Genomic DNA, 23,600 nt, shown 5'->3' with positions numbered 1-23,600 from the left:
CTAAATAGACTACATTTGTTACATAGGACTTTTAATGGAGGATCTGTAGGACCAACAGCAACAGAGTTGCTGATATAGACATAAACCACAGTGTGTTACACTCATGGTTTCAGAGGGTTGGAAAGTTCTTAAAGATAAATCAAAACACACAATAGCAAAAGTAACTATAACAAAGGAAAAAAGAATCCTAAATAAACAGCTATGGCTGCACAGGGTGGTCTGACTAAAGCTGGAAAGGATCACAAACCCAGGCTAACTAAGTTCCAGCTGGGCATGCAGGAAAAAAAGGAAGATGGCTAGGGGCGCCTAAACCAGATTAATGGGGGAAGAAATTAAACTCAGAGCAAGGAAAAGAACCGGTGGGATACTGTCAAATGCAAATATTAGGTTTCTGCTTTCTCTTGGTAAGTGACTTAATTTCATAAAACACTGGAATAGGTAAAGATGAGTAGATATTATGAGCGCATCCAGGTCCCCAACCTTCTAATCAATTACATGATGAGGAACTAACAACCTACTACTGAGATGGATGAACCTTACTGTCAAGCCATCTTTGAGGAATCAGCTAAGGACGACATATCTAATTTTTGAAGCATGAGAAGGTGGCTTCTACAAATTGCAAGCAGTAAATCTTGCATTAATCCTGGAGAATATTGTGAAATACATTATTAAAAGGATGTTTGTTAAAACTTATAAAGGGAAGTGGTGTTTGCTAAGAGACAGCAAGGACTCAGAAAAATGCTTTGACAAGAATACAAAAGCAATGGCCCCAGGAAACCTATCTGAAGCATGGAAGACTTGGCCAGCTCTCTCATGATCAAAAGTACTTGTGAACAAGAAAGAAAAATGAATGCATGCTGCTACAGTCGAGTGGATTAGAAACTGAATGGCTGCTTACACTCAGATCATGAGTCTTCAGTGCCTAGCAAGAGCTTAATAAACAATTTACTACATGAACTGATGAACAGTCAGATCCCTCGAGCCATTCTCCAGAGTACAAAATACAAGGTCGTTACAAAGCTCCTCTCATTATGAAATGGTTTGACTCTCCTTATTCTTCTGGTTCTACGTCCTTTTCTTCAACCTTTTCACCCCCATTACCCAATCTTAAAACAGTAACAGCCACTCTCCCAAAGGTGGGGAAGCATTTTTTCACTAGTAGAGAATAAAACAGCATCTAATTCAAGTGGTACTTAGAGTATGACTTCCACAAACACATCCATAAACTCCTTTGATCATTATGTGGAGTTTCTATATATCTTGGTTTTCTTTCTTTGATCCTTTAAGAAACTTTGAACCATTTACACTATTTTCAATTGCCTTAACTTCCTCATCCCAAATAAAGCACAAGAATGCTTATGAAAACACACAAGCCATAATTTACCTGCTTTACAAGCAGCAGCAAAAACACAAATTTGTGACATTCTACCTTAAAACCTACTGTTTCAAAAAGGAAAAAAATATTTTAAACATTTTAAGTTTCAAAATAAAAATTTTAATTGGTAAGAAAAATGATGGTGCTGTGCCACCAGTGTTTATGAATCTTGACCAGTGACAATAGATATGGTAATGTGCTTAACCATTTAAAAGTCTTCCTTTGTAGATCCAAGCATGGTATTAAAAAAAAAAAAAAAAACACAATGTAATACTTTAATATCTTTTTTAAAAACTGACAGCGATATGTCTTTATTTGGAATAAGCAAGTTTAAGAAATAGCTATTTGTAATCTTTAAAACAATGCACTGAAAATAAGTCTTAATTTCAGAGTTTTATTGTATTGCACTAAAGGAACAGCAGGATGGTTATACAATGTTCTCTCTCATTCAGTTTTGAAAATCTAAAGTACTTGCAAATTCTTAAGAATACCTTTACCACCAGACTAGAACAGTTAAGTATAATAACCAATTTGTTAATAAGTAGTGTCTTACAAATTAAACACATTTAAAATGGCTTTAAATGCATTCTTCACAAGTAAGTCAGCATATATTTTTGTATCATGTTCACTTATGCTTAAGAATTAAAGCAAGTATATTACCCTGGTGGAAATACGGGAAATCTCTCATTCATGCAATATACAGGGATATTTCAAATCGAAGGGAAAAAAATCCCACTCTTCTTATTTTTTTAATGTATCCATATATAATCACCTACATGATAGACGAGGAAACCCATGAAGTTTCCTACAGGTCAGATATATATTTTCAGATCATCAGAAGCACCTGATATCTACAGCTAATTTATAATTAAATGGCATTTCAATAAAACCAAAATGAGCCCTATGAGTTCCTATAAATGAAAGCTTCCAATGGACTAAGGACAGTCACTAATTAATGCAATCATTCAAGGGATTACGGCTGTTCCTTAAGGAGTGCAAGTTCAAACCTGTCAACACCAGAGGTGTCATTTTATATTAATTTATACGTAATTCCATTTAAATTCTTTATCTGAGTATAACATATGAAAACAGTCTTTCCACAAGCAAAAAATGTGGAAACATCTAAAAAATAAGGAGTCATTTTTTAAAGTAACTGATCAGATTCCATAGGCTACTCTTGGAAACAGGATCTTGCTGGATAGAATCCCCTCATTTGGTGGCTTTTTGCATGCACTTAACTGGACCAATTCTTCTGAGTGTTGTTCTAAGAGCTCACCAAAACATAGATCATGCTGAAAAGAAGAAAAAGGCTGTTAATTCAGGCTGTTAATTCAAACATTCTTAATTATAAAACTAAGAAAACCAAAAAGTTGAGTCTGCTTTATATAGCAAACTAGCTGGTGATATCACACCATCACAGAACTTGTTCACAATATGATTTTAATCTGCATTTATGGACTTTTGCCTAAGGTAGGATTGGCTCAGTGCATGTGCTGTAGTTGTCCCCTATTTCCTTTCCAATTTTAGCAAGTAGAACAGCACAGCTGAAAGCTTAATGGGGGATCAGAGCTTAGAGAAGCAATCCAAAACAGCACCCTGTGTCTAATAGGAGTGAGCATCTCCAGGGGCTCACTTTATGCCAGGCCTTCTGTTAGCTCCTAGGAAGCAGGGTAGGTACCAACATTATCCCCATTTTACAGAAGGAATGATCAGTTAAGGAATTTCCCCATTAGAGAAACACTCCAGGCAACAGCAGCAGAGTTAAAAAAGAAAAGAGGAGAAGCAAGCAAAATAAAAGCCAATAACCACTTGATTTAGGCTGCTGGGCAACCCTACATGAAGAACATGTGGGAGAGGCATGGTTCAAAAGCATGGATATCTAAATGGAAATACAAAGCAAGGAGGTGAGCATACTTGATAGACAATTTAAAACAGAAATGAATGACATCTCCTGGTGAACATTTTCCCACAACTCGACATCTCCAATTTTATCATCTATTCAAAAATTCATTTATTTTCCTTCTTACAACAAATATGTTTTAATTGCCTACTATATGCTAGCACTATTCCAGACATTTCTTATGGAAACTTAAAAAAACGAAAATTAACAAATCAGGGGACACGTGGAAGTTCACTTTTCAGAACTTTTTCACTATCTTTGTTTCATGTATGAACACCTGTAGATGCACTAAAGGACACTCACTTTTCACAAATCTCTAAAAGCATAAAAATACATTTTTCATAAATTTCAATCTAGCACTTCATCCTTTTCCATAATGGAAACTTATATGATGTCAACAAGAAATTAAGTTAAATTTAAGCCTACCATTTAATACTGAGTTTTCAAGTAACAAAAAGGAGAGAGAATAGAAGCTTAATTTTTACAGTACTTTCATCTACTTTAGCTAATTTTCTTCATATTTTGATAATCAGGTGGAAAGCCCTCTAGTTGAATATATTCATCAATAAAAGATGAAAAAAAGTGTATTTATATAGCTTAAAGAAAAATTTTAACTCAACACTTGCCAGCGTCCACTACCAGTGTCAGTAAGCAGCCGATTTACTCCACCTAGAGTACACCTAGAACAGTAGCTCTCAACTAGGGCTCATTTTGCCCCACAGAGGGCATCGGGCAATACCCAAAGACATTTCTGGTTATTATGACTGGGGCAAGGTGATGCTACTGGCATCCAGTGGGTAGAGACTGGGGTTGCTGCTAAACATCCTACAATGCACAGGACTGCCTCACAACAAAGATTTATCCTGCCCAAAATACCAACAGTGCCAAGGCCAAGAAACCCTGACCAAGAGGAACCATGGTAAGAGTCCATCACTGTATAAAGGGAGAAAAATCAATAATCATCCTGTAAGACAGACCTGTTTCTTTCCTTCATCCCATTTGGAACATGCAAACCAGAAAATAAAGGGCAGAGAATAGTTTATGAAGAATGATAAAGGAAAAATTAAACACAATCTTGAGACAGATGTGAAAGCCAAGCAAAAGCCTTTTTATATCGTCACATGGCCATATCCTCTCAATGCCATCACTCTGCCATGCAGAATGAGGACTGTTCTTCACTGACTTGAGACTTTGGAAGCAGCATCCCTGACCCAACTTTCTGCCTCTAACTACACACCAGTTGGCTGCCTTGACAAGTACCAGTTTATCAGATGTGTGTGAATTAGCTGGTGTGAACTACACCACTAGCAGTTATCACCATTCAAGACACTGAGTTATTCTTCAAGTGGATTTTAAGGTGTTCAGACCATAATGCCTGCAAACTTTTTAGGCAGTAAAGTGAAATCGTATTTTCATTTTATTTTTTAAACTTACCCATATAGGTAGTAAAAAAATGCTAGAAGATAAAAAGCTAATTTGCACCATCCTTCTTTCTGACAATATGCTAGAATATCTGCATTCATGATGGTTGTAGGGTCATAGAGTCCTGGTCCACTCATCACTGGTCTACTCATATACCTGTAATAAACACAGTTGATTAGCCACTCAGAATGGAAGCTAACCTTCAGGATGGAAAGGAGTGTTTTCCTTCTCAAATAATATTTGTTACAGTGAGAGGTAGTCCCCATAGGGAAGCATATTTTTAGTTCTAAGTGGAGTTCCTTTCTTTTATTATCTTAATTTTAAAACTGGAAACCATAAAGAGAACAGGACAGTTAAACAAAAGAGAACAGGACAGTTAAACAAGTCATATCTGGTCTCTTCTACACTTTCAGAAATCCAAGAAAAATAACTGTAAAAGGAAATACGATTTATTTCTTTCAACTTTTTATTTTAACATAAAGAACACTTCACCAAGATATTCCAAATGTTCACATTTACCACATGGCTTTATCCTTCTCTTGTCTGTTCTTTCTCTAAATACACATACATTTTTATTTTTTCTGAGCCATTTCAGGGCCAGTTATAGATGTGAAACCACTTTATTCCTAAATATTTCCTCAGTATGTATTTCCTAAAATCAACAGCAATGAGACTATGATATGCCTATGTAAAACAAAAAACTCTCACTCTGTATAGATCAGATATAACTTTCAGAAGTTATGAAATATGAATATTTTCTATAAATAACCAAATTTAAAGTCATAAAGTAAACATGGAGAAGGAAGTAGACACACACCATACATTTTGATTTACATGAAGTTCAAAGATGGACAAAATGAATCTAAGCTGCAGATCACTGGTTCTCCCAGGGAGGTACAGGGCTAACTGACTGAGAAGGGGCATAAGGGACTCTCCTGGGGAGCTGGAACTGCTGTGTATCTCAATCTTGGTGGTAGTTTCACAGGTATGTATATATATATAAAAATTTACCGAGCTGTACACTTCAAACATGCACACATCACCGTTTGCAAGTTATACCTCATTTTTTAAAAAGTCCTTTAAAGAGTAGTAACATAAGCTTCACAAGAGGTATTAAACAGTTATTTGTTCATCCACATGGTTTTAAAAATAAATGCCAACTAATTTTCAGTTTTCATTTAGGTGAGTAGCATGTGATAACCATATCAACCAAAGTATAATTAAAATTTAATTAGGAAAAGTATTAGAAGTGTATCTAAATATTACCTCCAAATATGATATGCCAAGAGGGGCATATTGAGACCCAGTGTAAGCCACTCTGCTGCACAAAGAAACATGACACAGAAGAAAGCATGGATGAGGTACTCTGGAAGGACAAGCTGGAAGAAAAACACAAGCCAGTTATCAACATGCCTTGGCATTAAATCAACTGCTAATTTGGAAAGGAGGTGGCAACTAAGTTTCCATAAAAAAAAAAAATCACTGTTCTCTTAGAATCAGAAATGAAAGATGCTACTGAGTTTTACTTTCATATTTAACTTTCAACCAAAGCAGAATTACAAGCAAACTGACCAGAGGATATAGCTTGCACTAAAAGAATAATATATAAATTAGAATTTAAAACCTGAATTCTTACAGCAAGCAGTTAAATTAAAAAGTTACCACCCAGACTGTTCAAACATAGTTATTTGCTAATCACTTGGAAGTTTTTATTTCCACCATTCAAGAATGATAAAAATACAAATATGAAGTATCTGATCACATGCAACATGATATTAAAAAATCCACAAAAACAAAACTTCCCTTTAGAAGTTTGAACATCAGTGTTTTTAAGCCTTTAACAGAAACCAGGGATGCTACATATACAATATTTAGCAAACCACATAACATTACCACAAAAGTAATTTTTCAATGGAAAGCCAACAGCCAATAATCTCAGCACAGTCAGGGGGAAAAGAACACTTATATGCACAGATGAAAACAATGTGCTTTCTGCAATGTAGGAGGGAAAAGACTGAGATCTGAACCATGAAACAGGAATTCTCCGGTTCCAGAGCTCCATTCTTATATGGCCTGTTTCTTTCAGCCTGCTTTCTCCAAGGAAGTGCTACAGACACAGCAGACCAGTAGAAGCTCAGAACTCAAAACCAGATACATCTTTTGATAGTAGGTAGTATTAAGTGAGGAAAAATTAGTTCAAGCAAAATGTTTTTATAAAATGATCAAGAGTTCATGCTTTACTTTAAAATATCTTTCTCATCCTGAAGCTCTCAGCCTAATGACTCTGTTAAGTAAAAATACCAAAATCCTTCTTTGCAAGTTTTAGCCAAAGAGCTTCCTACAAGTTATTAGCTGAAAAGCCAATTTCTCAAATGTGCCGACATTGTTACCAAATTAAAATTATGTGAATCCTCAACATCATCAGATATTTCCTGAGGGGAAACTAGAGCTGTAGAAATAATATACTACATATTCAAGCCCATTTTCTAATATTCCCAAATTAGTTTTTCTAGTCCAAGCTGTAAAGCAAAGTTTTTAATGAGTACCATTTTAAATAAAATCCCAGTAATACCAATTAATCTACACCACTAACCAGATATTTTCTATAAATTTAAGCAATATAATAACAAAAGATAAATTCTGCACATATATATATAAACACATATGTAAATAACATGAACTGTTAAGCCAGCATTTAATTAAGATCAAAGTTAAACATCTTCAAGAAAACAAGAAAATATCCATAGGAAAATCTTTGAACTGCAAAGACTACAACCAAGAAGAATATACATTTAATTAGCAGTTCCCCTAGAGCTGCTGTTTACAATAGTAGTTTAAATTATAAGACTTTTCTTTAAAATACAGTAAGTCTATGTCAGCCTTCTAAAACCAACTGATACCTAACAATACAACTGGCCACACTTCCAGACTAACATATAGGAAAAAATGATATTGAAAGCATGATCCCTACTGCTCTTAAACAATATTCTTTAGTAAGACTGATAATAAAAATCTGCAACTCTACCAGTTCTAATATGAAACGAACACCACACTCCCTCCCTTCTCCTCAAAAAAGTCCAGAAACTTTAATAATGCATCTCTTATAAGACCAGTCCTCTCCAGTCATTCTTTAATGACAAAATTTCCCCGTTAAGTGGCACAAAATTATTCCATTTAGGAACCAACATTTACACAAATACTAGTATCCAAAAAAAATACTTCATGCAATTACGGCTGAAATGACAGTACTTAAACATGCAAATCATAATATTCTCTAGTTAAGGTTCACATTTTAAAAAATAATGGTATTTCTCTTCCCCCATACTTTGGCAGAATTGTCAAAACAAATTTTCAATAGGGAAAACTGTCAGATGCACTGCTGTTAAGCCAATTATCGGCACCCTGTCCAAAACACAACTTGTGCTGGTATAGAAACTTCCTTGCAATCCACAGCAGCATTAGGACGTCCAAAGCACAAAGTGAGAATTTCTTTCCATTAAGAAAAGCCAGAAATCACATATTATATGTTGAAATGAAATTAGTCCTTAAATTTATAGTAAATTAGGAAAATACAAGAATTTGAGCTTAAAAATCAGGCTGTCTGGGTTCGATTTCTGGCTCGACCTTAGCTGTATGACCTTGGGCAAAGTGCTTTAACCTCTTTAGGCCTCGGTTTACTCTCCTATTCGTGAGTATAATATACCCACCTCTCAGGAGTGTCATGAGAACTGAATAAAACAACCCAGGTAAAGATGCTTAGCACAGAGTCTAGTACCCAGGAAAGCCCTCATCTGATTTCAGCTATTATCGTCATCATTTGAAATAATGAAAAGCCAAAGAAGATAGAATACTATTAATAAACAGCTGTCAAAAGGAGAAATGTCAGTTTCTTAATTTCTCAGTAACAATTTCAAAAGTATGTTTTACAATGAACATTACTACTTTCCAATGAGAAAGCAGATTCATCTCATATTTTGCTTCATAAGAGCAGAGAAACAGAAAAGTTAGTAATTTTAATTGTACCTACATCAAGTCTCACTGTAGCAGTTCTTAAAGACAAACTAGAAATCTATTCCATCATGCTTAGTTATCTATCTATCTATCTAGGAAACAATGATAAAGTAGCAAACTAATTTTATAGACCCTTTCCAAATAAAGTCCCTCTAGCATGCTAGCACATTATATAGCTTTACGTAACTAAAGTCTATACATGTTTTCATCTTCATTACGTAATTTTTAAAGATGAATTATTATATTCTATTTCTTAAAGACATCCCTACTGCTTTCTTACAAACAACCTTTCAGTTTCTGACCAATTAGGCAAAAATTAAACCTACAGGCTAAAGGAGAATCTTCCTAAATGACTAAACTAAATGAAGTCAAAATTATATACAAAACCCCTAAGCACAATGGGGCCACATCTTAAGTAAACCCATCAGAGGTCAGAACTTAGTGTAGGATAGATCTGTTTTAGAAACACTACGTAGGATTTACATATAAATTGTTATCCACAAAATTCTGACATGAGTCAAAGGTCAGCATTACTGCAAGATTCCAGAGCCTAACAATACGCACAGCTATTCACCTAAAAGGTTCTGAATAATCAGCTGTAAGAGTAAATTAATGAATTCCAGAATAGACATAACCAAAAGATAAAAGCAGGTATGATACCAAGGACTCCACCTGCAGACGACTTCAGAAAAGTCCCAACAGAAAAATAATTTCACTATTAGAGTCATTTTATGTTAACCAACTTTCAAACGCTACACCAAATAATTTAATATCAAAGTGCCTATGGCTATAACATTTTTTTAAATGCATGAGCATTTAACAGCTTTCCCTACTTGACTGGGCCAGCAAGCAAACATTTGCATAAAATATGAAATTTCATGAAGTCATAAACCTCAACAGGCATATGAACAAGCACACTGAACAGAACATTTTACAAATACAAATGCCCTAACCCTCCCCATGAAATGAATGTAGCATTAAAACATTTAAACTAAAAAGCAGTACACACCTTTAATGCAATTTTGACTCTTTTAATCTTTTTGACCTTTTCAACTGTCTTTGGCCGACAATGTAAAAAGCAGATTGGAAGAATGTTAGTATGACAGCTGACAAGATCACCAGCAGATTAATAATAGTCAGAATAATCAAGCAGGACAGGAAAAAGAATATTTTTTAAAATTCTGCCTACTTTATAAAGTACAAATATATCATGATACTGAGAATATTGGCCATTTTCAAATTATATCAAGTTAAAAGCAAAAACAGTTTAAAAATCTAGAGAAAAACATATTATAACTTACAGGATTCAGGGTATTACACTGATCTATAGGATTCTTGTAATCAGTCTTCAGCTCATCAAATGCTATAATCTGAAATAAAAATAAAATAGTTAGGATCTAGGGTAAGCCCAACTAAGGCCAGCTTCTCATGGTATGACGAGTAAAACAGTTACAAATGTGGTAAGGGGAGAAGGATCTCATCTACTTACATGGTAAGAGTAAATCAACTACACTTTAATATAAATAAAGAAATAAATACATAAATAAATAAAACCATACCACTTATTAAACAGAAGAAAGCAAGAATGTTTCTGTTCTACTCTTGAGAAAAAAATGTGGCTTTAACAACAGAACTTCAAAGTCAAAATGCACTAAAAATCAAGTAAGGGTGACACATCACTTACTGGTGTTAAGTGTCAAAAGAAGAAGCCAAAGGCACCAAGTTTATGGGGGAGCTATTTTAGTTTCTGCCACTAGTCACACAGGGGACACAGACCTTAATCTGCCTTTCCTCTGCTGGGTCAGCACTAGCATCTTTATATGCTAGACAGGACTGCTCAATATTACCAGTGATCAATGGAGTCCTATTTCTAGCTTTTAATATGCTGATTATTTCCCTGTTAAAATTCTTAGCTTCATAGAAAGATGAGTTTTTTCAATTTCTAGACTTTTACAAAATTCACCAGTCTGACCTAATAAAAATTCTAAGGAAAATAGAAATAGAAGGAAAATAATTAAACATCAAAAGGTAAGTTCCATGAGAGTAAAGATTTTCACTGTGTTCACTGCTATGTCCCAGGGCCTAAAATAGTTCCTAGAACATACTTAAGTGTTCAATCAATATTTACCAAATGAAAAGGGAGAAAAAAGAAAAAAAGAGAAAAAACCGCCCTATGCTTAAAAAAACTACAGAACTCACCAAAAGGCATTTTTCTTTGCTAACGCCCCCTAACACATATAAACAGTATAAATGTATGATTGGAAGATATTAATTTCTGATTACTTATGGACATTACTGGTCAATTACCTGACATCAGCTGTGACATATTCCCAATGCATTTTAGTAATAAAGTTTAAGGCAAGGACTGTGATTACAAATACAACTAATGCCTATAACAAGGTCCAATTTAACAGCAGAGTACAAAACCTATGCTTTAAAACTTTTTTTTGACTGGACGTTTTCTTCATGTGATTTCAAATGACCTTTGAATAGCATGCTGCTATATGGGTTTCTGTTTGAGTGCTATAAGCTAGAGTTTCCAAAACTCTTCTGAAAAGATTCTTACACTGGTAGTTTTCAAATCTTTTTTGACTGTGCGTCTGGACAAAGATGTTCACAAACTTTTCCACAGAAATGCAAAAACAATAAAACAGATAAATCCCTAAAGGTAGCAAACTATACAATTCAGGATACCTTTAAATTTGATGCACTTCTTTAGGAAATGACTTATGCATTTTTAGTTTTCAAACAAATCTATTCTCCCATCTCTCTTCTCCACAGAGCAACAATCACATGAATTAGGACTAAACTGACTGATGTAACCATCAGCACAAAAAAATCCTCCATACAGCGTTTTAATGTAAACAGGATTTTTTAAATTTATACTTGAAATTTCCAAATGAGTCTTCTCACAGACACCTAAACTACCTAAGAAAATAAACTGATGGTTACATAGTTAATAGAAAAATTAAAACTGTATCTTTATTTAGAATTTTCAATTTGTTCCCAAAGGATGCATAATCCTCTAAACTACTAAGCAATCCCTAAGGACAAAAGCTCGCCACTAATCTGTGGAGTACAAACAAATTTTTAATTCTATAATAGGGCTTAAATTTATCTACTTCACCCAGACACATATTCATTTCAAAGCTGAAACTAAATTACCCAATTTTTTTTTTAAAGTTCCATTCAGGTTTTCCTTAAACCAAACACAACCTAGTTCAAAATGTAAGCCATCCACAGCTTTCTAAAAATCCTCATCTCAGAAAACCAAGAGTGCCCATCAAGCAGGAAATGACTGAAATCCTCATCCACAGATGGCAGAAAACCACACATTTCAGTTTCATCAGAGGCTTACTAAGGCGGAGCTAGTTTGTAACCCAAATTATCTTTTTTTGTTGTTTAATGGAGGAACTGTGCTTGAACCTATCTTTATTTATTGTCTTTAGTCTATCAAAGAGCCTAAAATGATTTTCAAGTAATAGGTTCCTACTGACAAGCATTCTGAGGAAGCAGTTACTTAACAGCCTAAAGAAGCATTCCCCACTACACAAGCAGTTTGGTTTAAAATAATCATGAATGTAATCACATTCTTTAGCAAAAGGGAATGGATTTGAGACACTGCTGCCATATAATCACTCTGCCCCTTTATATTCCTTAACAAATCCTTGTTATGGGTATGATGAAAAGTGACTTAAAATTTACATAAGTGAACATGCCCAAACATTCAAATTAAGACCAATATCCCAGAAAGTACTAGAATATGGGAGGGCAGAGCAAATATAAGATAAATTTTTAATGAAAACTGATTTCCAAAAGTCTGTTGTGTCAGAGAAACAGGAATCCTTAAAAATCTCTTGTAGAACTATTTCACAGGGAACTTATTTGTTCCTTACAGGGAACAGTAAAGATGTGCTTCTGTCCTGAAACATGATGTGAGTAAAAGGAAAAAAAAAAAAAAGCCCTAGAGAAGCCTAAGGTTTCTGAGCATTTTCAAAACCAAATTAAAGCTACCTCTAATAAATAAAGCTGCCCTGAATATAGAGGTGGCTAGGAAGACTGTCTCTAAAGAAACTGATGGTCAGAGTATGATTTATGAGAAAAGTTTGGAGATGTGGTCAACAATCAATTTAACCTGCATCAAAGTTCACCAGGAAACAAGAATCCGCCGGGGGGGGGGGGGGGGGGGAGGCGGAATTCTACTTAAACAGCACCCAACAAGTGCTGAAAAGTAGAGTTAGAAATTCATCTAAAGTATTTTTTATAATTATCTCATTATGGCCATCCTCCTGTGGACACCCGAAAACAAAGGCAAAGTGTATTAAATGATAATTCGGCAAGCTTCATCCCCGTAGCACGCCCCTCTGCGCCTTGTCATCCTCCTGAGGGGTGAGGGGATGCGGGGATGCGGTGCCGGCCAGCGAATGGGCGTCCCGCAGGGCCCGTCAGGACCGCGGCCGCCCCACCCGGCGGGGGAGAAGTAGCGGCGCGCGCGGCCTGCGCCGGGACACGGCGGCGCATCCATCCGGCCACCGCACGCCTCGGCTCCTCCTGGACGTGCAGCCCCAGGCCCGCGGACGGAGGGTGCGTAGACCCCTCGCCGCTCGGCACCGCCCCGGCCCGGCCCCATCCTCGGGCGTGCGGACCTCCCGGAGGCCGTCGCCGCCCCGACCGCAGGCCCAGGGCGAGAACAGGCTGCGTCGCCACCTCGCCCTCCTTCCCCGGGCTCCGGCTACTCACGTGCCAAATGGCGAAGAAGATGAGCGCAGCAGTGAGCAGCAACGCCAGCATGTAGCAGAAGGCCGCGAACGTGAACGCCATGGCCGGGGAGGAGGAGCGCGGAGGAGCGCCGGTGCCAGCGGAGAAAGGCGGCGCAGGGCCCTCTGGGTAAAACCATTCACTTCCCGCGGCCACAGCCGAGACCGATGCCGCCGCTCCTACCGCCCCGGCGCCCGGCTCCAGCGCGCCTGCGCACCAGCTCCGGCGCACCGGCGCCCTCCCATGGCCGGAGTCTGCCATGCACTGGCATTGTCTGCATAGCGGATTGGTTTATTTTGCTTTCTTCGTTCGTTTATTCTTTGAACAAATATTTATTGAATGAGTGCCTAGTATGCTGCAGGCGCTGTGCCTCTCCTTTGAGATACAAAGAAGAGTAAAATAATACTTTCACTGAAAGAAGTTAGTATAATGCCGGAAACGAATGCGTAAATAAATCATTACAGTATTATAACCCTGTTAACGGAAGTCTGCGGCCTGTTATGAAAGGTCAGGGAAGGGCACTCAGCCAGCCCTTGAGCGTTCAGGGAAGGATTCCTGGAGGAGATGTTTCTTAAGCTGAGGCTTACATAATGAGTACAAGTTGTCCAGGCAGAAACGGTAGGATCAGCCGTTCAAGGAGAGGGTTCAACATGAGCAAAGGCCCAGAGATGAGAGAAAGGAAAATAGCTCAGTGTCTTAGGTGAAACCACCTAAGCAGTTTGAATTAGTGGAGTATAGCACAAGACAGTGCTGAGAGTTGGAAAGGGGTTAGCAAGGGTTCGGATCATAGAGGGTCTTTTATGCCTGCTTAAGGAGCTCAGACGTAGGCCCATGTTTTTCACTGTTTTGCTCACCACATACAATAAGACTTTTTCATTGTAAAACAGCAGAACATTATATACACATTGAATTACAGAGAAATGGACATCTAGATATAGAGAAAAATGTGTATATAACAAAAATTTCACAAAACAATACTAAAGATCTATGAGTACTTGCCCTTCTATCCTTTTTTGCTGTTTTGTTTTTAATGTTGGTTGTGACCCACAAAATTGGTTCACTACTGGCTAACTGATCTCTGCTGATGGAAATGGAATTCACTGAAGGCTTTTAAGCAGAAGAGGGACATGTTTAGCTTTGCATTAAAGATCGCTCACACCAGCAAATTGTATAGAGAATGGTTTAGAAGCAGAGTCTATCCAGTGCTGTCCAACAGAACTTTCTACAATGGTGGAAATGTTCTTTATCTGCACTGTTCAATCTGGTAGCCAATAGCCACATGTGGCTAGTGAGCACTTGCAGTGCAGCTAGAATGACTGCGGAATTGAACTTTAAATTTTACTCGTTTTAATTAATTAAAATTTAAAGAGCCACATGTGGCTAATGGCTACTGTCTTGGATAACACAGGTATATACCATCAGGATTATGTGACGCCTTTGTGCAAATTACAAAGGTACTCTCTCCAGATAAACAGAGTTCCACACCAAGGCACAAGAATGTAGGCTATACTTCAGCCCCTTGGTCAGCCACCTGTTGCAGTATACAAACTGCCCAACTATACATGATGACCCTGATTAGAGAAGTGTGAGATTGGAAGCAAGGAGCCCACAGCAATGATCTAGGCAAAAGTTGCTGTGGCTCAGACTAAAGCTGTGGAAGCTGGGAGGAAAAATAATGAATATATTTGATAATATTTAAGAGATAAGTTCAGCGGGACTTGATTGATTGGATGCAGTGGTGAGAGAAAGGAAGACATCAAAGAAGACGTATTCAGTACTACAGGCCATAGAAGCATGGCAAAATACAGCATTGGCCAGTATTCATCCAGGAGGACTCATGATCTAAGGAAGGCAGATTTCTACTTCATTCAAGGGTAGCATTTTACATATCAAAACAAAGATTTATTCTGTGTCGGATAGAATTCTGACTGATTTGCTCAGAAGCTGGGGCAGTAGGAAGCCCCCTTCACGTTTTATCAGCGCAAACAGGTAAATTTTAGACCTGCATTGTCTGGTACAGGAGCCATTAGTCACTTGTGGCTATTTAAATTGATTAAAATTAAATAAAACTAAAAATTCAGTTCCTCAGCAACACTGGCCATATTTCAAGTGCTCTATAGCCCCATGTGTCCGCTGGCTACCACACTGGACAACATAGATAAAGACTATTTCTATCATTGAAGAAAGTTCTATTGGACAGCATTGCTTCAGACAATATTACACAACTGTAATCAGTAGAAAACACACCCATTTTAATGAGGGCAAATGGCTGATTAGATCAACCAACCACAGACAAGGCAGTTGGTGAGGAAAGTAATGAGTTTACTTGACATTTTGGAGGACCCTTATGAGCAGTATTCTTTAGAAGTTGCATTAACCCTTTTAGCCCATGGGAGTAATTTTATAGTACACAGTGAATTGAGTTCCTGCTTCTACTTGTATATATGGATGGGGCTGGATGATATCGCAAAGAAATACCAATCTCAGGCTCGCTCGCTCACTCTCTCCCCGCCTCTCTCCTTTGCTTGCTCAAATTGCCTTTGTTCAACTTGTCTTTGCATCAGTTTGCCTCCTCTCCACCCACTGCCCATGTCCTCAGCCCAGGCAGCTAGGCACAGGTCAGCCACCAGAGAACTGGAAATCAAAACCCACAAGTGCAAAGCATGTCGTCTAAGAATTGGATCCGAAAAGTTCAGACACACCAGAGAGAACTCTCCAGCCCCTAGACTAAATAAAGAAAGCCAGTGCTGACGAAGAGGGGAGAGGAGGTGCTGAACAGATAGGAGAATGTGAGCTCAAGCAAGCTGCAAGCTCACCCAGGAACATGCACCGCCTTTCCAGACTCCAGGGAGCAGTTTGGCAGCTGAGCTCACTGTTCCCTTCCGTTGGTGTCTGCTGAGAACTGCCATTCGACAGCAGGCCATCTTCACACATCTATCATCCAAGTGGGAGTGATGCTCGCCACTCCGCCCAGCACCACATGCAGTTCACACCAATGGGATGATCCTCTTTCCTTGGCCCAGGAGGCTTGTAAACTATGCACCCCCTCCATGGGGAAAGTGTGAACAGGACCCTCAGACATGATACTAACATAAAGGGAAAGCCGCAGCACTATTGTGAATTTGCCCTCAACCAACTCAAGTTCTCCCACAGGTGTGGAACAAGAGGGTGATGTGTCATCCGGGATATGTATACCATGTGGAACCCATGATGCTTTGGGGGGACCTGGGCCCTGGCCTTGAGTAATGAGACAAGAACCCTGAGAACAGAAAGTTGTAGGCCAGCAGTTCCCAATCTTCCAGAGGAGGTCTGCATATGTGTGAGGAAAGCAATTTTACCTGGTGTTCGTGGGTCACATCTGGACAGGTGACTGAGACGTAAGCCTTGGAAAGAATAGCCATGGCCGGGAAAAATGGGGGGTATAGCAGGAGGCATTGGTTGCCTCCAAAGACAACCCCACTTCTTTCTTTTTGGCAGAGCTCAAAGCGCATTCAAGGATTCATGGCCTTCATGCCATGTGCTCCAAGGAGGAGCCCTTTGCCAGCCCAAGGTTTTGGGGAAAAGTAGCTCCTGCCTCTCCAGAATGATGTCTGATTCCTGGCTGCTCTGCATGGGGCAGAGATGACAGCTGTTCATGTCATTTTCTGTTTACCACATCCATTTATTTCTAAATCACCAGGTTCAGGCTGCGTGCAGCTAGAGAGCACTGGCTGTCCAGCAAGATGCAACTCCTCCTATCAGGTGGCTGTGTCATCCACCTTGCCCTTTGCCCTAGGAGTGCCTGTTACACAACCATTATGAGAGGAACCACTGTACAAAAATGACTCAGCCATCTCATGTGCGCAAAATATGTCTCTTTATTGTTACTGTTCTTTTTGTGTGTGCCTTTTTTTCTCGTAAAATCACATGAAGGTAAAAATTTAAAGATGGTGAAAAATACAGATTTTAAGTGTATAAGGAGTTTCAATACATGCATACACCTGCATAATGACCACCCCCAAACAAGATAAACACTGCCTTCCCCCCACAAAGTTCCATCATTTCCACCTCCCCCCTCCCCCGCTGCCCCGCCATAGGCAACAACTGTTCTGCTTTCTAGTACCATAGGTTAGCTTTACCTGTTCTTGACCTTCATTAAATGGAATTCTATGATATGTTCTCTTTGTGTCTGGCTGTTTTGGCTCACATAATATTTGAGGATTTTCTTTGAGATTCTTCCACAATAGTTCATTTTAAAAACAAGTTTATTAAAGTATGATTTACATAACATAAAATAGACCCATTTTAAGTGCACAATCAATGAATTTAGACAAAAATGATGCACTCAGGTAAGCACCCATAATCAGTATGTTCAACATTTACAAGACCCCACAAAAGCTCCTCTGTGCCCTGCCCAATGCCCAGCCCAAGGCCACTGCTAATCTGTTTTCTGTCTTTACAGATTCGTCTTTTCTAGTGTACCTTATCAATTAAAATTATACACTATGTTTTCTTATGTCTGGATTCTTTCAGCCTGTTTCTGAGATTCATCCATGTTGTTGGTGTATTAGTAGTCATTCCTTTTTATTGCTCTGTAATATTCCATTGTATGAAGACATCACAATTTGTTTATCCATTCTCCTATTGAAGGACATCATTATTTCCAGTCTGGGGCTGTTATAGATAAATATACTATATACATTCTTGCATGAGCCTTTTTGTGAACATATATTACTTAGGAGTAGAATTGTTAGGTCACAGAGAAGGATCTATGTTCTTGATCATTTTTAATCACTTAATTCCAACTCCATTTCCACTTCCACTGACTTAGTGAAAGATTCTGTACCAGGTATTATTGAGGTCCTTCTTCCCAGTGTCACACTAGAGTCCTGGAAATGCACATGGTCACAGCAACAGAACTGGCAGATATTAGAATCATTGCCAAGGCTGGAAACTCTGGTCCCTGCAGGCTCCTGAGGTCACCCTTTCTGTTATGTCACCACCTCCCCAGGGCCCACAGAGCAGGGCATGTGTCTCTACTCCTGGGTTGTGTGGACTGCTTTCTCTCCAGTGTCTCTCCACTTGCGGCCTTGCCCTCTGCTGCTGGGTGTCCTTGTATTCCTCACATTCGAACTCCCTGAGAGACAGGGTCTGTGTGGTCCTTAGGGGTTGCTGTCCTGGTTGGGCAGAGCAGTGCCTAGACTCTAGGTGCCCACAACTGTGCAAGACCCACAGACCTCTGTTCCTTTTCCAGTTGAGGAGACTAGCTATTCTCTCTTCTTCCTCTCCCGGACCCCAAAAACCTTCTCTCAACCCCTTCCCCATCAGGGACACCCAGCAGTCTCTTCAGTGCAGTCAGGGCTTTCGCATAAAGCAAGAGAGCAGCCGACTTCAAACAACTTCTTCTTTCTGTCCTGTCTGCAAAAATCCTCGAGGAATGGACGTCTAAACAGCTAGCCACCTTCACAGTGTATGGGGAGAAGGAAATACAAGAGAAAAACACTGATTGTTATTTTAAGAACTTATTTAACCACATTTCAGCACCAGGGAGTACTTGATCTTCTTTAGGATGGCTTTGCACATGTGATCTCCTGAGGCTGTAAACAGAACGCCCACTGTGTTTCATTCACTCTGCAGGACATACTGCTTTCAAATTTTCTTTGCTGGATATTCTACCCATTTGATCTGTGAGTGGTTACTCAGGCCCTTGAGGTTGCAAGGAACAGAGTCAGGTCCAGGTTGCCTGGATTTAGGGAATTCTATCGTAAGTAAAGGAGCTTAGCACTGAGGAGGCGGCTGTCTGGACACTGCTCCACCCAACCAGGACAACATCCTCAAGAGGACCACACAGACCCTGTCTCTCTGGGAGTTCGACTGTGAGATATATAAGGACACCCAGTAACAGAGGGCATGGCCACAAGTGGAGAGACTCTAGCGAGAAAGCAGTCCATGGAACCCAGGAGTAAGCAGAATCCCAGAGTACGTTGAAACCACAAGTAGCACAAGCATGAGCAGATCAAAATCATGTCTAAGCAGAAGTAAAGAAGTCACTTTCCCCACAGGAGCCTGCTTCTCTTCCTAAACAAGAATGGGAATTGATTCAAACTCAGTAACTGTCAAAATTCAGTATGTTCACTGCTTGGCTGCTACTCTATCTATGGATCACGTCATCCTAGGCTAGGCTCATTAGACCCTGAAACATCACAGAACCTGATGTTGGGAGTCTAGTAACTCCACTGGTTTGGAAAACATGGAAAAAAACATAAGAGCAAACTAGACATAGCAAGTCGTGGTGCATGGAGCTGCTCTTCCCATAGCCCAGAGCACCGTCCTCAGTGTCTCTATACTTGGCAGTCAGGCTGAGTAATGAGTGCATGGGTATCTGCTTTATCATTTGTTAATCTTTGAATTTTACACTCTTTTGTGGTTAATCTTTAAATTGTACACTTTTAAGATCTTTATATACTTTGTTTATTAGGAACATTTCATAATTTTTTTAAAGCCACAAGTTTAGAGGGGGAGGGTATAGCCCAGGGGTGAAGTGCATGTCTAGCATGCACAAGGTCCTGGGTTCAATCCCCAGTACCTCCATCAAAATAAAAATATAAATAAACCTAATTGCCTCCCCTCACAAAAACAAATTAAAAATTAAATTAAAAAATGTAAAATAAATAAATACAGCCACAAGTTTACAACTTAAAAAGAACTCATTTTCCTCCAGTTCTATTGGACCAGCTCCATGTGTTTCTCAGAGAGAGCCCCAGGCTAGTAGAATGGTAATGAGATTCCATCTTTCACCTCCAACCTTACAAGGACTCTCACCTTCCAAAGCTGGGCCACACCCTGGCCAGGCCAGGCTAGGCCGGGGCAAGTGCCAGCCCAGTCATGCGCCACATTGCAATGCACTGGACTGTTTGCAGTGGTGTGGGCAGGGCTGAAGGAAACTAACAAGGGAACATGCAGCCAGCAGTAGCCAGGAGCCGCTACCACACCCAGGCCAAAAGGGTTGTAATAGGAACTGAATCTGAACTCATAATGAGAGGGGCTATGTGGCAGGAAGGGCTAAGATGATCCAGGAGTAAAGGGAAGTCGAACCGGTTTCCAGGAAGGCAAAGCAGTGAGATTGAGAAGAGACTAACATAGTGGATGGTCAGGTGGTTCGACGGCATGAACAGTGGAACTAGACAGGGAGGTAAGTTCATTACCCTCCTGGCAGAGGATCCGTACACTTCTGCATTTAAAGTGAAAACCAGAAAATGCAGTCTGTGCAGCTCGAGCTTCCAGTTCCTGGACCATATTCCAACCCCAATGAGGCTAACCTGCACAGCCACCTCAGGTCAGTCTCCTCTGACTGTGAGCAATTGTGAGTAATCTCATGACTAATCCCATGACTAGAGCTGGATTGAAATGAACGCCCAGAAGCATTGACAAAGAGCGTGTGCCACCAATACGACTTCACTGAGGAAAATAAAAGACCTAGCTAAAAGATTTTCCTTGATCTAGGTTTAAAATGATGTCATTTTCTCCCAAATTAATTTATCACAATTGTAATCAAAGTCCCAATGAGATTCAAAGCATTATTTTAAAATTCACCTTAAAGAATAAATACAAGAAAATACCAAATAAATCTTTGAAAACATAGAAAAGTGAAATTATGAGATTTGAAAACATTTGATAAAGCTATAATAATTATGACTGAAGCACAAAAATCGACAAACATGTCAATATATTAGAATAATTATTCCAGCAAAAAGACAATTCCACATACTGAGTATTTTTCAAAAGTGGCATCCCAAATTATTGGAAAAAAATTTTGGTAACGTTAAAACCCTTATTGAGGTACATTAATAATTTAAGGTCTCTTTATATCATGTAACTAGGTAAATCCAAGGCTAGCCATTTAAAATGGTAAGACAGGTGGGGAGGGTTAGCTCAGTGGTAGAGCACATGCTTAGCATACACAAGGTCCTGGGTTCAATCCCTAGTACCTCCTCTAAAAATAAGTAAATAAATCTAATTACCTCCCCCTCCAAAAAATAAAATAAAATAAAGTGACAAGACAACATATAAGGCTGGCAAATCTCTGGGCATGGGTGTATTTTTTAAACTAAAACCAGTCAGTTACATCACTCACACACACAAAAACCTCATCCAATCAACAGATTCAATTATGTAAATAGAAAAATAAATTAAAAATTTTTAAACATTAAAGTACCAAAATAAAGAAAGAAACTGAAATATGCCCAGTTAAAAAAAAAAGACAAAGGATTAATAAGTACATTGAAAAGTCTAAAATCAAATCTAAAACCCCAGTTGATGAGTGGACAAAAGGTAGGTTCACACACAGTTTACACTTGTGGCTGATTAACAAACATGAGAAAATAGTCAACTCTCCCTAGTAATCAAAGAAAAGCAAGTTTAAAAATAAAGATAATCATTTTGGTAAATCAAGTTAGGTAGTACTTTAAATAAATGAAAATATTCAGTATTGGCAAGGCTTCCTTCTTGCCCATAGCTGCTGGGATTCCAGGTCTGTGTCTTGAAAATAATCCAAAGCATGGAAAAGCCTTTTGCACAAAAATATCTCTAGCAATAGCATTGGAAACAACCAAAATATCCAACAATAGAAGAATTGTTAAATAAACCATGACATATTCACTCAGAAAAATAGAAAATTATCTAATTATGTTTAGGAATAAGTACTTTTTAAGTGGAGAATGTATATATTATGTTATACATTATATGGATACATACCACACACAATTATCTTTTCAAAATACACAGGAAATGATTGAAAGGAAGCTAATATATATTAAAATGCTTGTTTCCAGCTTTATTATTGGCATATAACTTGTAAGTTTAAGGTATATGACATGATGATTTGATACATAGATATACTGCAAAATGATTACCACAATAAGTTTAGTTAACACCTTCATCACCTCACATAATTACCATTTTTTATGCGTGGTGATAACATTTCAGATTTACTTCCTTGACAATACAACAATTCATCAATACATTCAAGTACCTAATACGGTACTGTTAATTATAGTCACCATGCTGTACATTAGATCCCAAGAACTCATTCAACTTATAGCTGGAATTTGTACCCTTTGATCAACATCTCCCCATTCTCACCACCACCATCAAACCCCCAGCCCCTGGCAACTACCATTCTACCCACTATTCTATGAGTTCAGATTTTTTAGATTCCACATATGAGTGAGAACACACAGTATCTGTCTTTCTCTGTCTTACTTAGTTCACTCAGCATAATGCCTTCAAAGATAGAATTTCCTTCTTTTTTATGGATGAATAATATTTCCCTGGGTGTGTGTGTGACACTTTCTTTATCCATTCGTGTATTATGGGCACTTAGATTACTTCTATATCTTGGCTATTGTAAATAATGCTGCAATGAACATGGGGGTGCAGATAACTCTTTAGGAAAGTGATTTTGTTACCTTTGGATAAATACCCAGAAGTGGGATTGTTGAATCATATGGTAGTTCTAGTTTTAATTTTTGGAGGACCCTCCATACTGTTTTCCATACCAGTTTACATTTCCACCAACAGTACGCAAGAGTTCCCTTTGCCCCACATCCTTGTCAACACTTAACTCTGTCTTTTTGATGATCGCCATTCTAACAAGTACAAGGTGATATCTCATGATTTTGATTTACATTTCCGAGATGATGATTGGTAATATTGACAATCTATTTTTGTATCTATTGACCATTTGTATGTCTTCTTCGGAGGAAGTTCTTTCAAGTCCTTTGCCCATTTTTTTATAGAATTGTTTGAAGTTTTTTGCTATTGAGTTGTATGAATTCCTTACATATTTTGGATATTAACCTTTTGTTAGGTGGATGGTTTGCAAATGTTTTCACTTATTCTATAGGTTGCCACTTAATTTTGCCGATTGGTTTTTTGCTGTGCAGAAGCTTTAAGCTTGATGTAGTTCTACTTGCTTATTTTTGCTTTTGGTGCTTGTGCTTTTGGAGTCATATCCAAGAAATTATTGCCAAGACCAGTGTCAAAGAGCTTTTTCTCTAAGTTTTCTTCTAGGAGTTTTATAGTTTCATGTTTCATTAAAGTTTTATTTAAGACTTTAATCCATTTTGTGAAGTTTTGTGAGTGATATAAGATAGG

General features: G+C 38.4%; 1 protein-coding gene across 1 annotated transcript; it reads right to left on the bottom strand.

The window, feature by feature from the left end:
- Positions 1 to 1,755: 1,755 nt before the first annotated feature.
- On the bottom strand, positions 1,756 to 13,664 carry CNIH1 (cornichon family member 1). The gene is made up of 5 exons (XM_010962179.3): positions 13,449 to 13,664; positions 10,010 to 10,078; positions 5,964 to 6,076; positions 4,710 to 4,853; positions 1,756 to 2,667 (listed from the first exon to the last, which is right to left on the bottom strand). The coding sequence occupies exons 1-5, from the start codon at positions 13,527 to 13,529 to the stop codon at positions 2,640 to 2,642; spliced, it is 435 nt and encodes a 144-aa protein (XP_010960481.1). The 5' UTR covers positions 13,530 to 13,664; the 3' UTR covers positions 1,756 to 2,639.
- Between the last annotated feature and the right edge of the window lie 9,936 nt (positions 13,665 to 23,600).

This window comes from Camelus bactrianus, chromosome 6 (assembly GCF_048773025.1).
Source record: "Camelus bactrianus isolate YW-2024 breed Bactrian camel chromosome 6, ASM4877302v1, whole genome shotgun sequence".
Lineage (NCBI taxonomy): Eukaryota > Metazoa > Chordata > Mammalia > Artiodactyla > Camelidae > Camelus > Camelus bactrianus.
Note: the sequence above shows the minus strand (reverse complement) of the source record. Positions and strands in the feature narration are given on the sequence as shown.